Below are 24,595 nucleotides of genomic sequence, written 5' to 3'. Positions count from 1 at the left end.
GTCTACAGAACTTGTCCAAAGTTCTAACCCCCTTCTAAGAAGAGTAAATTATTAATAATGAGAACCCTTCAGTGTGGAATCTCTCTTAAACATCCTTCAACAGCACCAGGCATGGCCCCAATGCCTTGTGGGTGAAAGTCCTTTAGAACTTGTGCAGAGGCTGTGTACCTGGCCAGGAGGTATGTGCTGCTGCTGGCTGCTGCTGGGCTTCACCGGGATTGGTTTGATGAGATTAGGGTTGTCATAGATGGCAGATGAGCTGGTTATCTGTTTTGGCTCAGAGCAGGTCTTACACTGAAATGGAAAATTAAAACACCTCATTTTGGATGTAAAATAAGATTAGTGCTTTTAAAAGAACCTACCTGCTTGCTTCTTATCCAACTATCCAACTGGTGGATGGCTAATTTTTTTGATAGGTTTTCATGAACAAAGGATAATTCCTTAAACTTCTCTGCTATTAGCTATATATGAGTATAAATCAAATTCAAATGATTAATAACAGCACCAGTCCGGAGAACCTAGAAGCTCTTAGATACATGGATAATTGAAAGGCTATATATTTGCTTAAGAAGTAATAGTTTAAGAACATGTGGTCTCATGCTTTTCAATGATAAACTACAGAAACTATTCTTTAAATAAGAGATGGGTTAGAGTTTTTTTCCTCCATTAGCAGGAGAGTTGCTGAATGTATTTCATCAAAGCAGCCAAACCTTTTTGGTCTACAAACCAAAAAGTAAAGCTGATGCAAACCACTGATTTAAAAATTACTAACATCATCTTTATTTAATGAAGAACATCTTGCATAAACAGAATCATTCAAATCGGAGTGTTCTGAGCTGCTCACTACAAATTAGAATTTCATAGAGAAAGAGACAAGAGACAAGCCTGATCACTTCAAACACCGACTCTTTATCATCCATGAATCTAACCAACCATGCAGTTAACACAGTAGGAGTCATAATGCAAAGTACAGCAATGATGTTGGTGTCTTTTTTCTTAAAACATCAAATAAAGCAATATAAAAATACTACCTTCTATAGTATAGACTCTCTATAGCATCATTAATTTAAACTGTAAAATCAAGGCCTTAGGGCAGAAAACATTTCTCAGTGTAGCTGACATAGAATGAAGTATAAATACAATCTTGTCCCTCAGGATTCCATAGTTCTCAGTGTAATTTCCAATTACTGGGGGTATATTTTCTTTTTTTTGGCACCGGGGATAAAACTCAGGTCTTTGCGCTAGTGAGGCAGGTGCGGTGCCACTGAGCTAAATCCTGGGCCCTGAGGGTGTATTTTCTAGTTCAAGGCCATAGGAGCATTGGCTCTGTTACCACTGTGAGCACTTGAATTTGTCCTTTTAACCATATACAAGCTCAACTATTTTCTTGTAAGAAGTCTATCAATTATTTGAATATTTAGCATTAGTTTAGTTAAGTGGGGTGTAAAATCACTTTTTAAGCTGTAAAGTGTTATTTCTCATTTTTCACAGGAGAACAGTGTGGCTTCTAAGGCACTAACAACCAAGACAAGGCAAGTCAGGAATACAGCCTAAGATACAGTCACTTATAAAATGTCAGCATGCAATATCTTCAACCTCTGTTTGCCATTTAAAAGAAAATGGATGTACACTTTCACTGAATGACCCTATATTTGATTCTTCATTTTCTATGCTCAGAAACATTGAATTTCAAGCAAAGAAAAACAGATTTTTTTTTTCTCCCACCTCCCCATTTCTCATATCCACATGGGCCAACAGGCTGCTTTGCTTCTTGTTACATGTCACCTCCCAGATAGATTTTTCTGCTTACACTATCTCCAGAAGCTATTTCCTGTTACTACAACTGTCTACCTATTTGTAAGACCTTGTTTCATAAAAGTGCTCCCTCCCAGTTCAAATTGCTCAGAACTAAACATCATTCACCTCAATTCTTTGTAGTTTATCTTCTAATTGTTAAATTTTTTTGAATCAAATAACTTGAAAATACTTGAAAAGGACAGGGTTAAACATAGCAGAGTACAGACTGGAAGCAAAACACAGCCTCTTCAGGACCTGGAACTGACACCTGGAAAAGAACAACCTGGTGAAGAGAAAAAGTAGATCTCCAGGAACTGGGGGGGAGCTGACAGGAAAACTAGAATTGACTAAGAAGCTGGAGAAATAGAATAATGCAAAGAAAAGGATGAAGCAGTCTGGAAAACTCACCCCAGCTCCCTGGGAGGGAGACCTGTCTCTGCTGATACAAGGCAATCTCAGAGAGGGTCAGCAGTTCCAGAAGGAAATAATGGACCTAGCTGACAAGGCTACTTTCAAGAAAAGCCTATGGGTATTGCAAACTGCAAAAACAGCACTGTGTTTTACTATGAAAATTACTCTTCTGCACGGAAGGCTAGAGTTGGAGAAGAAATCCACTGCAGCCACTTCTGCCATATTGAAGAGGGTTTAATCAGAAGTCATTTGGGAAAGGAGTTAGTGGTTTAACACTGAACTCCAGAATACTTCAGGGCTGCTGTTGTCACCCTACCACAGTGACTGGGTGGGAGATGGCCATAAGAGACAGTTGAAGAGAGGGCACAGGCTAGACACACATCCCCCTGAGAAGGTTAAGCTCAGGCCAAGGACACAAGGGCCTGATACTTCATGGTGAGAAACCAACTGATTGTATGTGACTTTCAGAGGGGCCAGGTCTGAAAGTGCCAGCACTAAGTCTAGCGGTCTGCTTGAACCCCTGTCTTGCTGCCTACATCCAGCATGGATCTTAGTGGTCTATTTGCTTTTTCCATTTACCAATGAGATCAAGGATATGCCTCAGCTTGGGGGACGGCCCCAGGCTGGGGTATACAGACAGGGCGGGGGGGAGCTCTGCAGCAATGGGGACACCTCACAAAACCACCTAAAGCTGTGCAGAGAAATCTAGGACTTGGGCCACACAGAGGAACACAGAAACTGGGAGCTGCTGGAGTGACGACAGCCCTAGGATGGAAATCACTGTCCAGTCACACCCAGCAAAACCCGTGGGGCAGGATTCAGCATTCACACATGAAAACTTGAGTATGGAAACAAAACAGCCATATCTGCTGGATTCCAATATTGGAGACTCTGGAGAGAAATCATTAAAAACACAGAGGGATTTTTTTTTTGCACTCATTTCTTCTTCCTCTTCCTCCTCCTCTTTTTCCTCTTCTTTTCTTTTCCTACATTGGTTTTTGGAGGTTGGGTTTATCTTTTGTTCTTTTTCCCTTTTTTCTTTTATTTTGCTCTTTGATTTTTCTTTTTCTTGTTTGTTCTTTCCTGTTACTTTTATTTATTTGTATTTTCTTATTCCTTTTAATAAGATTCCTTTATCTCACTTTTCTCCTGTCCTCACCTTTTTATTTTTCAAATTTTACTTCTTTCATTTTCCTATTTGCCACACCCTCCAACTTTAATAGTATTACTATCAAGCTTTATTAATCTTTAGATATTTAGTTAATTCTATGCTATTATTGTTGAATTCTATTGTTAATGGTGGTATAGTTGTTGCATTTAGTAGATATTTACTGTATTAGGTGTATCAATATTTGGTTGATCTTTGTGTCTGTATGATAACTGTAGATCTCTTTCCTATTGTTGAGGCTGGTACAGTGATAGCTTTTATTGTTTTTAGGGTATGTCAATATCCAGTTTGTCTCTGATTCTATTACTGTTCCTGATTTCATTGCTATTGGCAGGGTGGCATAGTTGCTCCCACTGTATTTTTCTACACGCTGATATTTGTGTCCTCAACAATACCGCAATCCAATTCCAGAGAACTGGGTTCTAGGCCAGTTACACTACACCCTTTCCCCACAAATAAACAGAGGTGGTTGGATCTTGGGACAGAAGAAAAGGACTATAGTTAGCCATGCTGAGTGTTATCGCTGAAAACAGATACTGTAAAAGAGATCTCCATTCTAGCTACAAAGTCTTTCTACGACCACTGACCTGCAAACCTCTGTGCATGCATACAGACACACACAGACACACACAGACACACAGACACACATACACACACACACAAATATGAGAAGATAAGGCAATAAAATGTCTTCATAAGGGCCAGGGACTTAGCTCAGTGGTTCCGCCACCTGCCTTGGAAGCACACGGTCCCGAGTTTGATCCCTGGTACCAAAAAAAAAGTCTCCATAAACTCTCAAGTTCCCCAAAGCTGATCCAAGGGGCATCAATGGAGAGGAAATAAAAAGCTAAATAGCTGAACTGTACATATAGTAAAAGAGGAGACAAAAACAAACAAACAAGGAAACAAAAAAGCAAAAGCAACAAAACAAAAAACAGATTAAAAAAAGGTGCTTGGGGCCGGGGATTTAGCTCAGTGGTTTCGCCGCCTGCTTGCAAGCCCAAGGACCTGAGGTCAATCCCCGGTACCATCAAAAAAGGTGCTTGGTGAGCTCAATGATATAACTAAACAGATAATGGACTTAATTAACAAAATGATCATTAAGCTTATAGAAGTTACTAATAAAAAGCTAACTGAGCTAAACAAAATGATACAAACATGAATAATCAATATAGAAAAGAGTTAGAGTCCATGAAAAGGTACTAAACAGAAATCCAGGAGATAAATTCTATTAAAAGTATGGGTAGGGCTAGGGATTTAGCTCAAGTGGTGCCAAGCCTGCCAGGCAAGCGCAAGGTCCTGAGTTCGATCCCTGGTACAAAAAAAAAAAGTATGAGTAGCAGAAGTGACCAGTGTGAGGACAGAGTGTCAGAACTTGAAGATAGTATGGTTAACCCTTGAGTTACAACCAGCCTGACATACAAACAACTTGGGTTATGACTGAAATTTTAGTTTTAACTTACAACAAAAGTCTTGAGTTATGACCCAAATGCTGGCTGCTTGTGCTTCCAGATGGTCTCAGATACAGATTTAACTCTTATAGAGTTCTGGAAGGAACATTACAACATCCTCTCCTGTGTGGGGTTAACTGAGAAATCCTGGGCCAGTGTCTCTTGAAGGATGCTGAGATCTGCCTATATACTGGAGAGAGACTGAAGGCTGCGTAGGGGAGCCTGAGCCTTCTTTGACCAACTTGAGTTACAACCAGCCTTCAGGAACAAATTGAGTTGGTAAGTCAAGGGTCCACTGTATCTTACAGATACCTTAAAAACAGGAGAATATGAAAAATGAGTCTAACAGCTGCTAGATGATGCAAAGAAGACTACTCTGATATTATCTGGAATTAGTGAAAAACCAGAAGACAGTTAAAATGGCATAAAAAATCCTGTTTACAGAAAAAATAGCAGGAAATTTTCCAAATATGGAGAAAGAATTTAAGTGAAGGATATAGAACCCCAAGTAGCCATGATCAGAAAAAAACTTCTACATGACATATCATAGTCAAAATCCTAGAAGTCCAACACAAGGACAAAATCTTAAAAGCTGTTAGAGAGAAGAAACAAGTCATTTATAAGGTAAAACTACTAGAATTATGGCAGACTTCTCACCACAAACCTTAAAGGTCAGGAGAGCTTGAGGTGAATTGTTTCAAGCCTAAAGAAAACAACTTCCAATCCAGACTGATATAGCCTGGAAATTTAACTTTCAAAATTGATGGAGAAATAATGACTTTCCATGACAAAGAGCATCTTAAGAAATACATGACCACCAAGCCAGCATTCCAAAAAATTCTCAAGGCTATCTTTAAAAGAGAAAATAAAGGGTTGGGGTTTTAGCTCAGTGGTTCCACCACCTGCCTTGCAAGCACAAGGTCCCAAGTTCAATCCCTGGTACAAAAAGAAAAAGAAAAAGAAAAAGAAAGAGACAATAAAGCCAATAATACCAAATAGTCTAATGGAAAGAATACACCAGGCAGGATGAGCAGTTAAGCAGAAGGGAGGAAAAAAAAATCACCAACAGAAAAATAATGCAATGATAGGAATCCCATTCAGTAATAACTTGCAATGTGAATAGTCTTAACTCCCCAATCCAAAAACATGGATTGGCAGAATGGATCAAAAACAAAACTCAGGGCCAGGGATTTAGCTCAGTGGTTCTGCTGCCTGCTCTGTAGGTGCAAGGACCCGAGTTTGATCCCTGATACCAAAAAAAACCACCCCAAACCCTCCAATAATGATATGCTGTATACAAGAAACACATTTAACCAAAAAAGAAATCCACAGACTGAAACTGATTAAAGGATGGAAAATATTTCATGCAATGGGTGCCAAAAGACAAGCAGAAGTATCTATTCTATTTTTAGTTAAAGTGGACTTCAACCCAAAACTGATCAAAAGAGGCAAAGAAGGTTACCACATATTGGTTAAGGGAGCAATTCAACAGGAAGAGATATCAATCATAAATATATATGCATGGAACATCAACACAGACTACTTCATAAAAAACAATACTGGACAAAAATAGATCAGATAAACATCAACATAATCATAGCAGGGGACCTCAATACCCCACTATCACAAATAGGTCAACTAGACAAAAAAATCCAAAGAAATATCAAAACTGAATCACACCTTCACACAGATGACCTTAACAGATACCTATAAAGTGTTCCACCCAACAACAGAATACACAGTCTTCTCGGCAGCACATGGAACTTTCTTCAAAATTGACTGTATATCAGTCCATAAAGCATGCTTAAGTAAACACAAAAGAATTAAAATTATCCCATGTATACTGTCAGATCATAGTGCAATGAAAGTAGAAATCAATGACAAAAGAAATTATGCAAACACATGGAGATTAAACAATATACTCTTAAATAATCAGTGGCTCACAGAGGAAATTAAGGAAGAAATTAATTCCTAGAATCAAGTTATAATGTCAGTACAATGCACCAGAATCTATGGGACACAATGAAAGCAGTTCTAAGGGAGAAGTTTAAAGCTGTGAATGTCAGTATCAGAAAAACAGAGTAAGCCCAAAGAAATAATCTAATGATTCACCTCAAGGTCCTAGAACAGTGATGATGAACTTTTTAGAGCTTTCAATGATACACACATGCTAGAGGTTCACCATAACTGTTCTAGAAAACCAAGAACAATCCAAATCCAAAGCTAGTACAAGGAAGGAAATTACAAAGATTAGAGCAAAAATTAATAAAATTGAGACTGAAAAAACAATGCAAAGAATCAATGAATCAAGGAGCTGGTTCTTTGAAAGAATAAATAATAGACACTTTAGCCAATCTTAGCCAAAAAAAAAAGACCAAATCAATGCAATTAGAAATGAAAAAGGCAAAATCACAACAGACATTGCTAAAATCTAGATTATTAGTAACTATTTAAAAAACCTGTATGCCAATAAATAGGAGTGATATAGGGCACCAAGAAATCTAAATAATGAAAAGAATCAAAACAAGAGAAATATTATAACTCCCTGCCTGCTAGATACTCAGAACCTGAGTTTGTGTTCTCTAAAATCTAAGAATGAATTCTAGGAACAATGAAGGTTAAGAGTAAGGAATATTTATTGAGGGACAGACAGCTCCTGACTGAGAGGGACAGGAAGGGACACCAGGAAAGTGGGCTGCCTGGAACCCCATTTCCCAGGGTTTTTTTTTTTTATGAAGTAAAACCACAAGGTGAGGTGAGTACAAAGTGGAACAAAACTACCGCCAACTAATAAGGTTCAATAGAAAATCACAAAGTAGGCATGAGGTGGGACAAAACCATAATCAACCAATAAGACTGTAAGTATGGTTGCCCAAGTAATATTGATTAAATGAGGGTCAAATGGGAAAACAAGTCAGGTAGCAAGTGTTCACAGAATGAAGAAATTTCCAGAAAGAAAATGGGCTAGGGAGATTCTGGTCCCCACTTAAGGTGATTGATGTCTATTTAGAATATTGATCACTGCTATTCATCCCTAGGGGAAGTATGAGGGTGTAGAAGTTTCTCTGTTTTTATAATGCTCACCTTCAGTGGATGTATCTCGATTGTTTTTCATATGAAGCCCAGTTCTATCTAACTGTCTACAAGATATCTAATTAACTTAGCTGTCTACAATAGTAGAATCTAGAAGAAATAGCTAGATTCCTAGATATACATGAATTAGCTAAAGAGACCCAAGAAGATATAAAATGCATGCATAATCCAATAACAGGAAATGAAATTGAAGCAGTAATTTAAAAAAAACTACCAACAAAGAAAAGCCCAGGACCCAGTGGGTTCACTGCTGAATTCTACAAGAACTTCAGAGAAAATCTAATGCCAATACTCCTCAAATTCTTCAATGAAACTGAAAAGGATGGAGTACTCCCAATTCCCATTCCTGGAAACTAACATTACTCCGATTTCAAAATAAGACAAGGACTCAACTTAAAAAAAAAATTACAGGTCAATATTTTTAATGTACACACAAAAATCCTCAACAAGATACTGGCAAACAGAATGCAACAAATCATTAAAAGATTATACATCATGGGGGCCAGGGATTTAGCTCAGTGCTTTCACCACATGCTGCGCAAGCGCAAAGACCCGAGTTCAATCCCTGGTACCAAAGGAAAAAAAAAGATTATACATCATGATAAAGTAGGCTTCAGCCCAGGGATCCAAGGATAGTTCAACATAGACAAATTAACAAATGTAACAAACCACATAAATAGAAGGACAAAAATCACATGATCAATGTCATGCCTGACCTAAACAAATAGGACAAAGCAAACAGGCTACTTTCAGCAAACAACAGCAGTTCCTCAGTAAATAGGACAAATGGTGACAAAATGAAGTATACAATCTCCCCAGTGTTGAAAGGTCCAGTGATTGTCTACACACCTGCACAGACTGTCCTTGGATTCAATTGTGAACATTTCACCCCAGATTTCTGAGCCCCTTCAATACCTGTATAAGCCTAATTCCTTTTCCAGGTAGCTGCTAATATCTCTCTCCTAGTGTTAGCCCATCCACTCACAGATGAAATCTCTCTCAGCGAGCTGCTGCTATATCTCTCACCCAATGTCAGCCCATCCACACACGGATGTAACAGACTCAGCTTTTCCCATTAGCTTCTAGAATCTCCCTGATTTTAGTCCCTGTTCACTGGAATAAACTTTTCTTTCAAAAACCTATTTAAATGAATAGATTCATGTGCACTGTGTAAAAAAATCATCTCAATAGATGCAGAAAAAGCTTTGACAAAATCCAACACTCATTCATGATAAAAACCCTGAAGAAAATAAATATAGAAAGACCTTATCTCAATCTGATAAAAGCCATTTATGACCAACCTACTGCCAACATTGTATTAAGTGGGGAGAATCTGAAAGCTTTCCCTCTAAAATCAGGAACAAGACAAGGATGTCCATTATCATCACTCTTGTTCAATATAGTTCTCAAAACATTACAGCAATCAAGCAAGAGAAAGAAATAAAAGGGATATGTATAGAAAAGGAAGAGGTCAAATGAATCATTATTTACAGATGATGTGATCCTTTATATAGAAGACCCCAAAAATTCCACCAAAAGATTTCTAGAATTAATAACCAAAATCTACAGTATAGCTGGATACAAAATCAACACCATTCCTATATACCGATAATGAATTCAATGAGAAAAAATTAGGAAAGCAATACTATTCATGATAGCATCAATAAAAATTTAATGCTTAGGTGTATCAGTCAGTATTTACTAGAGAAACTAATAGAACACAAGATATATAGATATATATAAGAATTTACAAGATTAGCTTACATAGCTACCCACAGGGTCGGATGAGGAGGAGTCCAGAGTGTCTCTCCACACACTGGAGACCGAAGGATTCAGTCAAAGTTCCCGAGTGCACTGCAGTGTCCTGTGGGAGTCTGTATCAGGAGGCCGAAGGGTCTTTGCTAGAAGGCAAAGACTGGAGCTCCTCCTAAGGAACAGAAGAAGGAACTCGACCTTCCTCATTTCTCCTTTATAACAGTCAGGCGAGGAGCAGCCCTAGGGTGAATCTCCCACACCCTAAGGTGTGGAATTGCTGAGCCGATTTCGCTAAGCTTCTCTTAGCCAAACTTCTTAAATTGACACAATCGCTCAACCATCACATTAGGGAATCTAACCAAGGAAGTGAAAGACCTTTATAATGAAAACTACAATACTCTGAAAAAAAAAGATCAAAGAGGACATCAGAAAATGGAAAGATATTCCCTGTTCCTGGATAGGCAGAGCCAATATTGTCAAAATGGCCATACTCTCAAAACTGATAGAGATTCAATGCAATCCTAATCAAAATACTAACAGCATTCCTCACAAAACTACAGATAATAATCCGAAAATTTATAGAGAGCCAAAATAGTAGAAGCAATCCTAGGCAACAAGAGTAAAGCAAGAGGCATCACAATCCTGGATTTCAAATTACATTATAAAGCTACAGGAAAAAAATACCATGGTACAGGCACAAACATAGATATGTGGATTAATGGAACAGAATAGAGGATGCAGAAACAACCCCAGGCACATTCAGCTATCTGATCTTTGACAAATCGGCCAAAAATATATGCTGGAGGAAAGACAGCCTCCTTAGCAAATAATGCTGGGAAAACTGGCTATCCATGTGCAGGAGAGTAAATCTAGACCCACATCTCTCATCCTGTAGTAAAATAAAATCTAAATGGATCAAAGATCTAAACATTAATACAACCAATGTGCTGTAACTCAAAACAGATTAAACTTTTGAAGACATAGGCATGGGGAAGTACTTTTGAACAGCACCCCAACTGCCCAAGAAATAGCAAAAAATTAACAAATGGAATTGTATCAAATTAAAAACCTTCTGCACAGCAAAGGAAACAACCAGCAGAGTAGAGACAACCTACAGAATGGGAAAAATTTTGCCCTTAACTCCTCAGAGAGAGAACTAATATCTAGAATATATGAAGATCTCAAAAAAATTAGATCTCCCAAAATAAAAGACTCAATTAAAAAAAATGAGTAACTGAAATGAACAGACACTTCTCAGAAGAAGCACAAATGGCCAATAAATACATTTAAAAGTGTTCAACCTCTTTGTTCTTTAGAGAAATGCAAATTAAAACAATACTGAGATTCTGTTTTATTCTATAAAGATGAGATCATCATGAAATCAAAAAATAAGAAATTCTGGTGAGGTTGTGGTGGAAAAAGGAATCCTTCTGCAGTGTTGGTTGGAATGTAAACTAGTTCAACCACTATAGAAATCAGTAGGGAGATTCCTCAAAAACTAAAAATAGAAGTTTCATTTGCCCCAGCTACTCTCCTCCCAAAAGAGTCAAAGATATATTATAGTGAAACATGCATATCCATATTTATAGCAGTACAGCTCATAAAAGCTAAATCTTGGAGGTAGCCTATATGTTTATCAACAGATCAATAAATTAAAAAAATGTGGTATTTATACACATACAATGGAGGACTACTCTGTCATAAAGAAGGGTAAATCGGAGTCATTTGTAGGAAAATAGATGCACCTTGAGATCATAATGTTAAGTGAAATAAATCAGACATATAAGCTTAAATATTGCCTGGTTTCTCTTATAAGAGAAACCCAGAGTATAAATAAATTAAAGATCAAGCTAGCAGATCAATAATAGGAAACAGGGAGTAGAGCTTTGCAAAAGGGAAGAGACCCAAGAGCTGGAGGGTGTAGGGGAGAAGAGAAGGAGAAGGGGTAAGAGGTGTGTCATGTACATGCACCAACTCTCCATGATGAATGTAATTATTACAGTACTATAAACATGTACTAATAAAAATTTTAAAAATAAAATATTTGAAAAAACACAGTATTTGAAAAAGTATACATGGATTCTTCAGAGAGAATGTGAAGCATTTCTTTCAGCCTTCAAAAACTTCTGTCACAAAAATCCCTGTTTACACCCTCCTCCCCATATATACAAATATATGTATCTACACCAGGAGAAAAGGCTCAAAGAAAATAGATTAAATGCTTTACAATGGGCCAGGGATTTAGCTCAGCGGTTCCGCTGGCTGCCTTGCAAGCACCAAGGACCCGAGTTCAATCCCTGGTACCAAAAAAAAGAAAAAGACCCCAAAAAACAAAAATGCTTTACAAGCAGATGTATTTTGGTTTTGTGAATATAGATATTTCCTTTTTCATTGCAAACTTTTTTTTTTTTTGGTATTATGAGTCAGGGTCTTGCTGTATAGTTTAGGCTGGCTTTGAATTCATCATGTCGTCCAGGCTGACCTCAAACTCAACAGTGATCCTCCTGCCTCAGCCTCTTGAGTGCTGGGATCACAGGCATGCACCACCACAATTGGCTTATTGCAAACATTTTTAATTGACATAAAATAATTGTATATATTTATGAGGTACAATGTGGTGTTTTGATATATGTTGTATGTGTAATGATCAAATCTGCATAATGAATATATCCAGTCCTCATATATTTACCATTTCCTCATGGCAAATATTAGGTGTGGTTGAAAACTATGGTAATAATTCCAAAAAATTATTACAGTAAAAGACATGTAACCATTAATCCTCCTCAAAATACTCGTCCTTGCTTTAAACACATGTATCCTATCACTGTTGCCACTTTCTGAAGCAGTTCTGGAAGTCTTTCATATCTTTAGATGTGCTGTCATGGCTACCTCAACGTCATGAATTGATTCAAAATGTTTACCTTTCATGGTCACTTTTACTTTGGGGAAGATCCAGAAGTCATACAGTGCTAGACCCGGTGAACAAAGTAGATGAGGATGCACTGTAATGTTTTTACAAGGCTGCTTTTCTGTTGAATGGTACTTGGCAAGAGCATTCACCATATTTTCGATCATACCTCACAAAGACACTCACGGAAGAGGACTTCCAGAGCCTGTTACGCAGCCTAGACATCATTTCTGGCAATGATTCTTTTTCTCATTGAACTTTGGTTATGTTATTGTTCACTTGAATCTCAACTAGAAATTAAATAGGGAGAAGGTAAAAGGACACGAGGCACCAACCACTGTCATTACTACTTCAAAGCTGATTCATAGAAAGCTGTTTCTCAGGGGAGAAAGCATAAAATATTGTCCAAAATTAAATTTTCGTATTATTTGACTAACTTTCTGTAAAAAGTTGTATGTGGTCTCTAGGCTTCACTTTACCAATATCGTATGCTGATAGCTCAAAAAATTTCTTTTTATAGTTCTTGCAATTTTCATAAAGTTAACAATTCTAGAGAGATTTAAATATAAAACTTGAAACTGTAAAACTATCAGAAAAATACATAAAGGGAAAACTCCCTGACAATGGTCTGAGCAATTTTTTTTCCTTTAGTTATGACCCCAAAGGACAGGCAACAAAAGCAAAAATAGACAAATAGGATCACATCAAACTGAAAAGCTTCTGCTCAGCAAAGAAACGACAGGATGAGGAGCCAAGCTATGAAATGGGAGAAAATCCTGTACAAAGTATACATCTGATAACAGCTTAATATCCAAAATATATTAGAACCTCAAACCACTCAATAATACAAAGACAACCTGAGTTTTTAAATGGGCAAAAGATCTGAAGAGAAATTTTTCAAAAAATATACAAATGGTCAAAAAGTATATTTTTAAAAATGCTTAGACCAAGGATGTAGCTCAGTGGTAGAACACATGTCTAACATGTGTGAGGCCCTAAGCCTCTATTGGCATTTCCTTGGGAAAGGTGCTATGGTTTAAATCTGGATGTCCCCCAGAGCCCATGTGCTCATAGGTGGGGCTTGTAAGAGGTGACTAGATCATGGGTGTGTCCTACTCATCAGTGGGTTAGTCCACTAATGAGTTTATAGGTAAATGTGATGTTTGGAGGTAAAGCATGGTTGGAGGAGGTGGGTCACTGCAGGTGTGGCTTGGAGGCTACATCTCCCTTCTTCCTCCATTGATTGCTGTTTCCTGCAGCCATGCCATGAGCTGTTTCTTCTCTGCCAAGCCTCTTTGCCATGCTGCCTTGCCTTGGAGCCAGCTGACTATGGACTGGAACCTTTATAAGCTATGAGTCAGAATAAACCACTCTGTCCTTATGTTGTGTGTGTCAGGTATTTTGTCCCATCATCAAAGAAAATAAGGCAAAGGCAAGGCAGAACACAGTGAGCAGTTAAGGATTGGGTAGTTTAAGTAATTCTGGTGGGCTGTACCCTGTGTGGCTCTCAGCTACAGGAATAATTCCTGTTACCTAATACATGGCCCTGGGGTGAATAAGCAAAAGAATATTGCCTCCTGGGATATACTAGCCAGACAGAGTAGGTATAACTCTGGATTGGTTAGCCTGCATATCAGAGACCTGCTCCTGGCTGAGCTCTTTACTGTCTCTTAGAACTGGCAGGGAAGTTCTACATACAGAGTTTAACTATATAAAACAGGGGTTGGAAGTATGATTCAGCGGTAGAGCACTTGCCTAGCATGTATGAGGCCCTGGGTTCTATTCCTAGGACTGCAAAAATAACTGCACGTGTGTGTGTGTCTGTCTGTCTGTATGCCTGTCTTTTGTGAGGAGAGAGGGACAGGAAAGAAAATTCATGAAGTATTTATATTTATTTTATTTATTTTTTTCCCTTGGTTCTTAATTTTTCCCCATTCCTAGCTCTCCCTTCACCCCCTCCACCCTTCCCTATTTACAAAGACTTTATTTCCATTTTTTCCATTTCTCATCATTTTTCCTTTCCCTTCTTTCCTTTCTCCTGCCCCTCCCACTACCCCTACCCCTTTGGACCTTTTCTTCCTATTTTGCATTATCGGTTATTCATTCTAATCATTGGTACATTTTAGGTATACAATATAATGACATTCACCATTGGAAATTTGCACCTTTACATAGTCTGTCTTGGTTCTTATTTTTCATCCTTGCCCAGCCCTTCCTCCAACGCCTCCAGTCTTCCCTATTTACAAAGATTTTGTTCCTATTTTTCCATTTTCTCATATTAATCCCATTCCCTTCTATCCTTTCCCCTAGCCCTCCCACTTCCTTCCCCTTTGCCCCTTTTCTTCCTATTTCACATTACCTATTATACATTTTAGTCCTTATTTACACTTTCAGTTTCTCACACCAGAGAAACTATTCGGTATTTACACATGTGTGTCCTATTTATTTCACTTAAGAGTATGGCCTCAATGTGCATCCACTTAGCTATAAATGTCTCTAATTTCTCATTTTTTATGGCTGAGTAGTACTCCATTTTATAAAAAAACCACATTTTCTTTATCCAGTCTCCAGTTGATGGGCATTTGGGCTGTTTCCAAGTTTTAGCTATCACAAACTGTGCTGCTATGAACATGGGCGCACATATATCACTGTGGTATGATTCTTTTAATTTTTGGGGGAAGATCCCCAGCAGGGGAATAGCAGGGTCAAATGGAACTTCCAGTCCTAGTTCTTTGAGGTAGCTCCATACTGATTTCCACAGTGGTTGCACCAGTCTACACTCCCACCAGCAGTGGAGCAGGGTTCCTCTTTCTCCACAGCCCCACCAGCATGTGTTATTGGTTGATTTCATGATAGCAGCCAATTCTTTCTGGAGTAAAGTGGAATCTCAGCGTTGTTTTCATTTGCATCTCTCCAATGACCAGTGATGTTGAACATTTTTTCATGTATTTATTTGCTATTTCTACTTCTTTGTCTGAGAAATGTCTGTTCATTTCAGATGCCCATTTTCGGATTGGGCCTTTAAATTTGGGAGGTCTGATCTTTTTAAGTTCTTTATAGATTCAAGATAGTAGACCTTTGTCTGAGGAAGAGCAGGTGAAGACATTTTCCCACACTGTGGGTTGTCTCTTCACACTGCTGGTGGTTTCTCTTGCTGTGCAGAAGCCTTTTAATAAGAAGAGATCCCACTTGTTGATTGTTTGTGCTACTTCACAGGCAACTGAGGTTTTGTTCATAAAATCTTTTCCTACACTGATGTCTTCAAGGGTTCCACCTAACCTCTGTTCCAACTGGTTCAGAGTTTCTATTTTAATATTTAGACCTTTAATCCATTTTGATTTTAGTTTAGTGCATGGTGAGAGATACAGCTCTAGTTTTAATCTTTGGCAAGTTGAAACCCAATTTTTCCAGCACCATTTATTAAAGAGGCTATCTTTCCTCCAGGGAGGGTGTTTGGCTCCTTTATCGAAGATGAGATGGCTGAGTGTGTCTGGCGTTCTTTCTGCATCTTCTAATCTGTTCCACTGGTCCTCAAGCCTGTTTCTTTGCCAGTACCATGCTGTTTTTAATCACAGTAGCTTTGTAGTATAGTTGCAGGTTGGGGATTGTGATAACCCCTGCCATGTCTCTGTTATCTAGAATTGCTTTTGCTATTCTGGGTCTCTTCTTGTTCCAAATGAATTTTTGGATTGTTTTCTCAAGGTCCATGAAGTATGCTGCTGGGATCTCAACTGGAATTGCATTAAATCTATAGAGCAGTCTTGGAAGTATGGCCATTTTCACTGTATTAATCCTTCCTACCCAGGAGCAGGGGATGTGTGTCCATTTTCTGATATCATCTTCAATCTCTCTTTTCAGAGTACCACAGTTTTCAGAGAAGAGGTCTTTGATTTCTTTCGTTAGGTTAATTCCTAGGTATTTCAGATTTTTGGATGCTATTGTGAAAGGAATTGTTTGCCCTATTTCTCTCTCAGTGAGTCTGTCATTTGTGTAGAGGAAAGCTATTGATTTTTGTGTGTTGACCTTGTAACCAGCTACTTGACTGAATTTGGTTATTAAGTCTAGAAGACTTTTGGTGGAGTTCTTGGGGTCTTCTATATAGAGTATCATGTCATCTGCAAATAATGACAATTTGACTTCATTTCCTATCTTTAATACTTTTCTTTCTTTCTCTTGTCTAATTGCCATGGCTAATATTTCCAGAACTATATTGAACAAGAGTGGTGATAGTGGACATCCTTGTCTTGTTCCTGATTTTAGTGTGAAGGATTTCAGCTTTTGACCATTTAGTATGATATTGGCTGTTGGTTTTTCATAGATGGCTTCTATCAGTTTGAGGTAGAGACCATCTGTTCCAACTTTTTGTAGGGTTTTTATCATAAATGCATGTTGGATTTTGTCAAATGCTTTTTCTGCATCTATGGAAATAATCATATGGTTTTTGTCCTTGGCTCTATTGATATAGTGTATTACACTGATTGATTTGCATATATTGAACCATCCCTGCATCCCTAGGATGAATCCCACTTGATCAGGGTGTATGATCTTCTTGATGATCTTCTGCATTCTGTTTGCCATTATCTTACTAAGGATTTTTGCATCTATATTCATTAGTGAGATTGGCCTATAGTTCTCCTTTTCAGTTGAGTCTTTCTCTGCTTTGGGGATCAAGGTGATGTTTGCTTCCAGGAATGAATTTGGGAGTATTGCTTCCCTTTCAATTTCATTGAAGAGTTTAACAGTAGTGGCAGCAGTTCCTCTCTAAATGTCTTGTAGAATTCAGCAGTGAAGCCATCAGGGCCCGGGCTTTTCTTAGTTGATGAGTTTTTAATTACGTTTTCAATTTCATTGGTTGATTTTGGGTTGTTCAGAATTTTTAGGTCTTCTTCATTCAACTTTGGTAATTCATATGTATCTAGGAATCTGACCATTTCTTCTGTGTTGTTCATCTTATTGGCATATAGGTTCTGGAAGTAGGTATTGATGATCCTCTGGATTTCTGCTGGGTCTGTTGTCATTTCACCCTTTTCATTCCTAATTGCATGGATTTGGGCCTTTCTTTCCTTTTTCTGACAAGGTTGGCTAAAGGTTTGTCAATTTTGTTGATTCTTTCAAAGAACCAACTCTTGGCTTCATTCATTTTTTGTATCGTTCTCTTAGTCTCCGTTGCATTGATTTCTCCTCTGATCTTTATAATTTCCTCCCTTGTATGAGCTCTGGGGTTGTCCTGTTCTTCTTTTTTAAGAAGCTTGAGGTGCAGCATCAGGCTGTTTAATTGGGCTCGTTCTGTTTTCCTAATATGTGTATTCACTGCTATGAATTTCCCTCATAATTCATGCTTTCTTTGTGTCCCATAGATTCCGATACGTTGTATTGTGATTGCCATTTAATTGAAGGAATTGTCTGATTTCTTCTTTAATTTCCTCTGTGACCCCTTGGTTATTCAGAAGTGTGTTGTTCAATTTCCACCTGTTTATGAAATTTTTCCAGTTTCTTTTGCTATGGATCTCCAATTTCATCGCACTATGGTCTGATAATATACAGGGGATAACTTCAATTTCTTTGCACTTACTTAAACATGTTCTATGTGTGAGTATGTGGCCTGTTTTTGAGAATGACCCATGTGCAGCTGAGAAGAATGTGTATTCTGATTTTGTGGGGTGGAAGACTGTAAACATCTGTTAAGTTCATTTGTTCAAGGGTTCGATTGAGTTGTAGTATTTCATTACTTATTTTTTGTCTAGTTGATCTATCTATTTGTGACAGTGGGGTCACAGTTGAGGTCCCCCACTACAATTGTATTAGTGTATATATGACTTTTCATGTCCATTGGTATTTGTTTTATATAGTTGGGTGCACTAGTGTTTGGTGCATAGATATTTATGATTGTCATCTCTTCCTCTTGGATTCTTCCCTTTACAAGGATGTAGTGTCCTTCGTTGTCTCTCTTAATCAGTGTTGGTTTGAAATCTACTTGATCTGCCAAGAGGATAGCTACTCCTGCTTTTTTTTGGGTTCCTGTCACATGGGGTATTGTTTTCCACCCTTTAACTTCAGTCTATGAGTTTCCTTTTGAATTAAGTGTGTTTCTTGTATGCAGCATATTGTTGGATTTTGCTTCTTGACCCATTCTGCCAGTCTATTTCTTTTGAGTGGTGAATTGAGACCATTAACATTGATGGCTATAACTGAAACGTATTGACTTGTCATTGCCATGACTTTTTTGTTGTTGTTGGGTTCTCCCCCTTTACATTTAATTTCTTGTCATGCCAGATGGGTTCTTTCTGCTTTGCTTCCTGGGGTTGTGATCCTCAATGTCTGTTCCTAGGATATTGTGTAAAGTTCTTTGGAGTGCTGGTATGGTATTCACAAAGTTCCTAAGGTGCTCTTTGTCATGAAAGTATCTTATTTCTCCATCAATTTTGAAAGATAGTTTTGCAGGGTACATCAATCTGGGTTGGAGGTTGTTTTCTTTTAGGGCTTGGAATATGTCACTCCAAGCCCTTCTTGCCTTCATGGTTTGTGTTGAGAAGTCTGCTGTGATTCTGATGGGCTTTCCTTTGTATGTGATTTGTTTCTTTTCTCTAACTGCTTGTAGAACTTTGTTCTTCTGTTGAGTTTCTGGAATCTTAACAATTATATGCCTATGTGTAGATTTCTTTTGATCAAGGCTATTTGGAGTCCTATATGCCTCACTTATCTGTATGTCAAGCTCTTTTCCCCTGCTTGGGAAGTTTTCTGCCATTATTTCTGTGAAGAGACTTTTTATGTCATTGCACTCTCTCCTGTTTCTTCATTGACTCCAATCAGTCTTATGTTATTCTTCTTTGCATCATCTAGCAGCTGCTTCTCATGTTCCCTTACAATTTTGAAGCAATTTTTCTTTTCCTGGTCACTAATTGCAATCTCATCTTCTATATCTAAAATTCTGTCCTCACATTGGCTCATTCTGCTGTGCAGACTTTCAATGGAGTTTTTCATGTCCTGGAAATCTATTTGCATCTGTTTTATGGATTCCATTTGTTTCCTATGTTGGGATTCCATCATGTTCCTCAGCTCCTCTCTAGATTTGTTAACCATGTCTTGCACTAGGGGCACAATTTCTCCTGTTATCTGAGAAATTATTTCTGATTTCATTTTTTCCAGATCCCCTTTTGTTGCCAGTTCAGTGGGTCCAGGTGGTTGAGTATCAGAGTGTTCCATCTCATTTCCTTTTGGGGTTGCTGTAGGTGATCTGGAAGTCTGGTTTTGAGATTTATTTACGTGTTTTCTCATTTTGACTGCGGGGGGGGGGGCACTGTTGGCGCCTGCACGGATTACCTCCTCTGAGCTGGGAGAGTTGGGACAGGGGCCGGGAGCAGTGGTAGGGATGGTGGCCCAAAAGCCCTTTCCTGTGGGCTGGGAGCAGCAGGAGGGATGGTGGCTGGGAAGTCCCTTCCTTTGGTCTAGGAGCAGCGGGATGGTGGCTCAGAAGCCCCTACCTCTGGGCCAGGAGTGGTGGGAGGGATGGTGGCCCGGAAGCCCCTTCATCCGGCCAGGAGCAGTGGGACAGAAGGTGGCCCAAAAGCCCCTTCCTCTGGGCTGGGAGCAGTGGGAGCAATGGTGGCCAGGAAGCCCCTTCCTCTGGACCAGGAGCAGTGGGACGGCAGCTCAGAAGCCCCTACCTCTAGGCCGGCAGCAGCGGGACTCAGTACCGTGGTCTGGTGGTCCCGTGTCCTCTGCATCCCTGTAGTGTGGGACCAGGTGGCTGCACAGAGGAGCGGTGGGGGGATCCAGTGGACTGCTACTGGGGAGCGGGCTGAATCGGCGTGTTCTGCATGACCCAGGACCTCGGTAGGGTGTCCGCAGACCTGCCTGTCTGCAGCGGGCTGACTGGGCATGCTCCACATGACTCGGGACCTACGTAGGGCGTGCGTAGACCTGCCTGTCTGCAGAGGGCTGATTCTGATTTGGCGCATTTGGACTTCGGTAGGGCGTGCCAGTATTTATATTTATTATTTACTTACCAGAGTCAGGCTGTCTTCACAGAGCATAAGTTCTGAGAAGTTAGAAAATGCCACCTTTTACAGATTGTTCTTTCATGTACAATTGTGCAAATAATAAGATATAATCATTTAATTATGTGACCAGTTGCCAACTCATTAGGATACTTTAAAAATAATTCTTAAAGAATTAAAAATATTAAAAACTAATGTAAAAATAGTTGCTACTGTCTGAAGCTGGGATTGGGGTTTGTCTACTGGTCCCATGACATAAGGATAATGAAATTGTGACTTATTCATATTTATGATCCTTCCTTCATTCTTTCAAGGACTGTTACTACCAAGCATGGTGGTACACATACCTGTAATCTTAGCATTCTGCAAAACTGAGGCATGAGGATCACAAGTTCAAGCTCAAACTTTTCAACTTACCAAGACACTGTTTCAAAATAAAAAAGGGCTGGAGATGTAGGTCATCGTGAATCCCCATAAACACACACACACACACACACACACACACACACACACACACTACCCTTACTTAGCACTCACCACGTGTTAGGTACTTCAAAGAGACTAGTAATGTAAAGATGAATACAGGATGTACTTTGTCCTCAAGAAGCTCAAGGTCTAACAATCAACAGTGAGTTAACCACCAAGCCAAAGGCGTATTGAAGGAACCTAGTTAATTGTCTGTATGTTCTGCCTCACTGGGGATTTTTCTGACTTTTTCCTTGTGGTATCATTTACTTTGTTTTTCTATCTGCCTTCCTTACCTGCTTTCACTTCTTTAAACTAGAAAGTTAGATCTCAAGGCTTAATAGATTTAACATTAACTCTTTGGTAAGAATATTTCAGGTTGCTATACATTTCACAAAGTATCACATTAGGAGGCCATAATGCCTGTTTATCTGACTTCATACAATGCTCATTAAGGGGCTCAGATGGTGGTAGCCTGACTCCTCATGGTCAAGTTTCCATCAACCTTTCCCATCACATTAATCTTACTGATGGTCACTGCCAGAACCAATTATTTTATCAGAGTGTTTCAAAATTCTATTATTCCCTCTACATTTTTTAGCTACAATTCTTTAGTAGAGAGGAATTTCCCCTCTTTGAGCAGGGATGTTTGATTACTCTGAAATATGGTCCCTTCAGGGCAGGCAGGATAAGAGCTTAATTCATTTCCATTAACTACCAATTTTCAGAGGAAGGTGTTGTATCCTAGCACTGTCAAAGGGTAGCCAATAATGATATTCTGTTTTACTTGGCATTTTTGGTTTGCCTGTTCTAACCATGAACTCATTGACTTACATATTCAGTGTGTTGAATCCATGGCAGTTATTCCTGTGGATGTGAGAAGTTAATGCTTTGTTCAGTGATCTTTTAATCTGACTCTGGTGCCATATCCACATGATCTTGTTAGACTTTACTACCCCAGACCTGCAATCTGAAATTTCTTCAAAGGACCCTGATACCTTTTAGGAGGAAACAGTAACAATCTGGGTGATAACAGTAGTGTTTATTACTACTGGGTTGTCACTTATTTCTAGATCATTCAGAGAAAGAGTTAGGAACTTTCTGATACTCAATACCTAAAAGGTATTAGGGCTCTTAGAAGAAATTTTGTCTATTTTGCTAGAGAGTATCAAACTTTTACTTCTCAATTTTTAGGAGCTAACAATTAGCCCACTTCCTATATTTTAGATGTAAATACTTTTTTTTCTCAGTTGTTTTCATAACTTTGCTTGTGTCTTGTTTAGACCTTATAAAACATTTCCTTTTATAGAGATGGTTATTTTTAATCATATGTTAAATTTCATATACAGTTGGGTCTAATTCTGTAATATCTCATTTGTCCCATTGGTCTATCTGGCTGTTTATGGATCAATACTATCAATCAATACAGTTTTAAATGTTTAGAATTCAATTTTTAATATCAAGTAGAGCCTGTTCCAACCCCCACCTTCCACCCCAACATTCCTATCTGCCCTTCACCTCCCTACCCTAGCCCCTGCCAGGGATTTCCCAGCTATTTTTCCTTGTGTATTTATCCACATGAACCTTTCAATCAATGTGTCTAGCTCCAGGAAAAGGATAAAGAGAAGGAGAAGAAGGAAAGAAACCAGTGGTATTTATTTAGGGATCATCTCAAAGTTTGAGATTAAAAAAGAACTGAGAGCTTTTTGGTGAATCTTCTTATCCATGAATAAGACAAATACTTCCATATGCTCAAATCTATTTTTATGCATTTCAGGAGTTATTAAAGTTTTCTTCCTACAGGTTTTGCCTACTTTTTTGTGAATTTTATTACAAAGGAATGTATGTAAATGGGGTCTTCTAGTAAATTTAACTGATACTGTCTGTTTATATGAAGGCCACTATTTCTCAGGCCACCTTTTAATTCACTTAAAAGCAAACAGTCTTCTTTAGCCCGATAAAAGCAAATAAAAATTTTATTTTTCATATAGTTTTGTTTAGAGTCTTTCTTAACAACAATATTTCCACTGTGAAATTTAAATTTATATCACAAGAAAGGGCAAAAAACTCACCTTTGTATATTCATCTTTGGCCTTGGTGAGCATTTGTAAGATATCCACTTCTTTGCCCTCTCCTGAACTGAGGATCATTGGGGAGACTCCTGCTCCAGCACCCTGATGGGCTTTCAACTGTTCATACTGAGTTAGGCTAAAAAACAGAGGGGGAGACTCACACAAGAAAAGCCAATTCAACAAAAATGGCTTTTAAAATCATTCGAGTTCTTACACTGTTGTATCCATCCTGTTACAATTGTATTAAAAATAAAATCACTCAGGAATTTAAAGACCAAAAATGAAAGTTGAGGTCTTGAGTCAACTGGCTATGGGTGAATCTAGAGGGGTCAGGAAACTAACCTATAGGCCAAAAGCCAGTATGCATGGCCTGTGATTGCTTTCACAATGCCATGGCAGAGTTGAGTAGCTGTAACAGAGATAGGTAGCTTGCAAATCCTAAAATAATCACTATCTGGTCCTTTTCAGAAGAAAGTTTGTCAACTCCTTGTTTAGAGCACTTGAAAGAATGCTCTCATTAACTGCTCAGGAAGCCCTATTTAGTTTTGTAGCATCAACCAAATCGCATGGCCAATAGAGATTGTTTTCTTCTCATCTCAGAGTGCCTTAAAGTCAAAGCAAAACTGATGTAGCAACTTAATTCACCGTTTAGAAACACAGTGACAATTCTATCCTAATTCTGAGAAGAGGAGCATTTAAAACATGCACTAATTTTTAAAAAAGATATTGATGGGCTGGAGATTTAGCTCAGTGGTTCTGCTGCATGCCTCGCAAGCGCAAGGGCCTGAGTTTGATCCCTGATACCAAAAAATAAAATAAAATAAAATAAAAAGCTATTGAAAAACAAGGAAATGAGTGTCTTTCCTTGCCCTGAAAACAATGTAGGACACCAGATTACTCTACATGCTGCAAGGGAATGTTGAGAAAAATACCTTTTTCCCTCTATGTGCTTTGACTTTCAGCTCAAATTCTTTTATTATGGCATGAAGTTTATGATAAAAAATATAGATCTGAGAATTTACTGAGAGATTTAATTCTAACTGGGGAAGGGGTTTGAATCCACCTACATCAGCTGCTTATTGCTAGTAAATAATCAATTTCCTGCCAGAGCTGTTAAGCAATTACAGCGGAATGCTGACAATTCTACCATGGCCTCTTGGCTGAGCTACAGGGTATTTTTTAATCTATATGAAATCCTGCTATTATTATCCACTGCAATTTACAATAACATGAATGCTCTAAAAACTAGCTGTTATGGTGGCAAATACCAGTTTGAACACACTTAATCACCATTTGCAACTTGAGCTAGTTACCTAAAATTAGCTCTTACAAGCAAGATTTTCAGGAATCAATTTTATTTATATAAAAATGTGCTCCCCATTTTTCATTTCCTTGGGGTCACTTAATGGTCATTTCACTGCTCTGGGGTTTAAAAATGGAAATGGGTTCTTTTGCAGACAGAGCTGGGGGATCACATC

The 24,595-nt window shown here is 38.5% G+C and overlaps 1 protein-coding gene across 5 annotated transcripts in view; it reads right to left on the bottom strand.

Annotated features, from left to right (window-relative positions):
• The window catches only part of Dcp1b (decapping mRNA 1B), an 86,047-nt gene that overhangs the window by 30,182 nt on the left and 31,270 nt on the right, over positions 1–24,595 (bottom strand). For all 5 annotated transcript variants that reach the window (XR_015439697.1, XR_002391465.2, XM_087182632.1 and 2 more), the window contains exons 5-6: positions 23,118–23,253; positions 169–294 (exon numbers count right to left, since the gene is read on the bottom strand). Coding sequence is in view for 3 of the 5 variants with exons in the window: in XM_087182632.1 (XP_087038758.1) it covers positions 169–294; positions 23,118–23,253 (262 nt within the window). In the remaining 2 variants the exon portion in view is untranslated. The remainder of the gene's footprint in view (positions 1–168; positions 295–23,117; positions 23,254–24,595) is intronic.

Source organism: Heterocephalus glaber, unplaced genomic scaffold (assembly GCF_053883595.1).
Source record: "Heterocephalus glaber isolate CG9 unplaced genomic scaffold, H.glaber_assembly_v1.0 deba00000281, whole genome shotgun sequence".
NCBI classification, from domain to species: Eukaryota; Metazoa; Chordata; class Mammalia; order Rodentia; family Bathyergidae; genus Heterocephalus; species Heterocephalus glaber.
The sequence above is the reverse complement of the archived record's forward strand: the minus strand, read 5'-3'. Positions and strand labels throughout refer to the sequence as shown.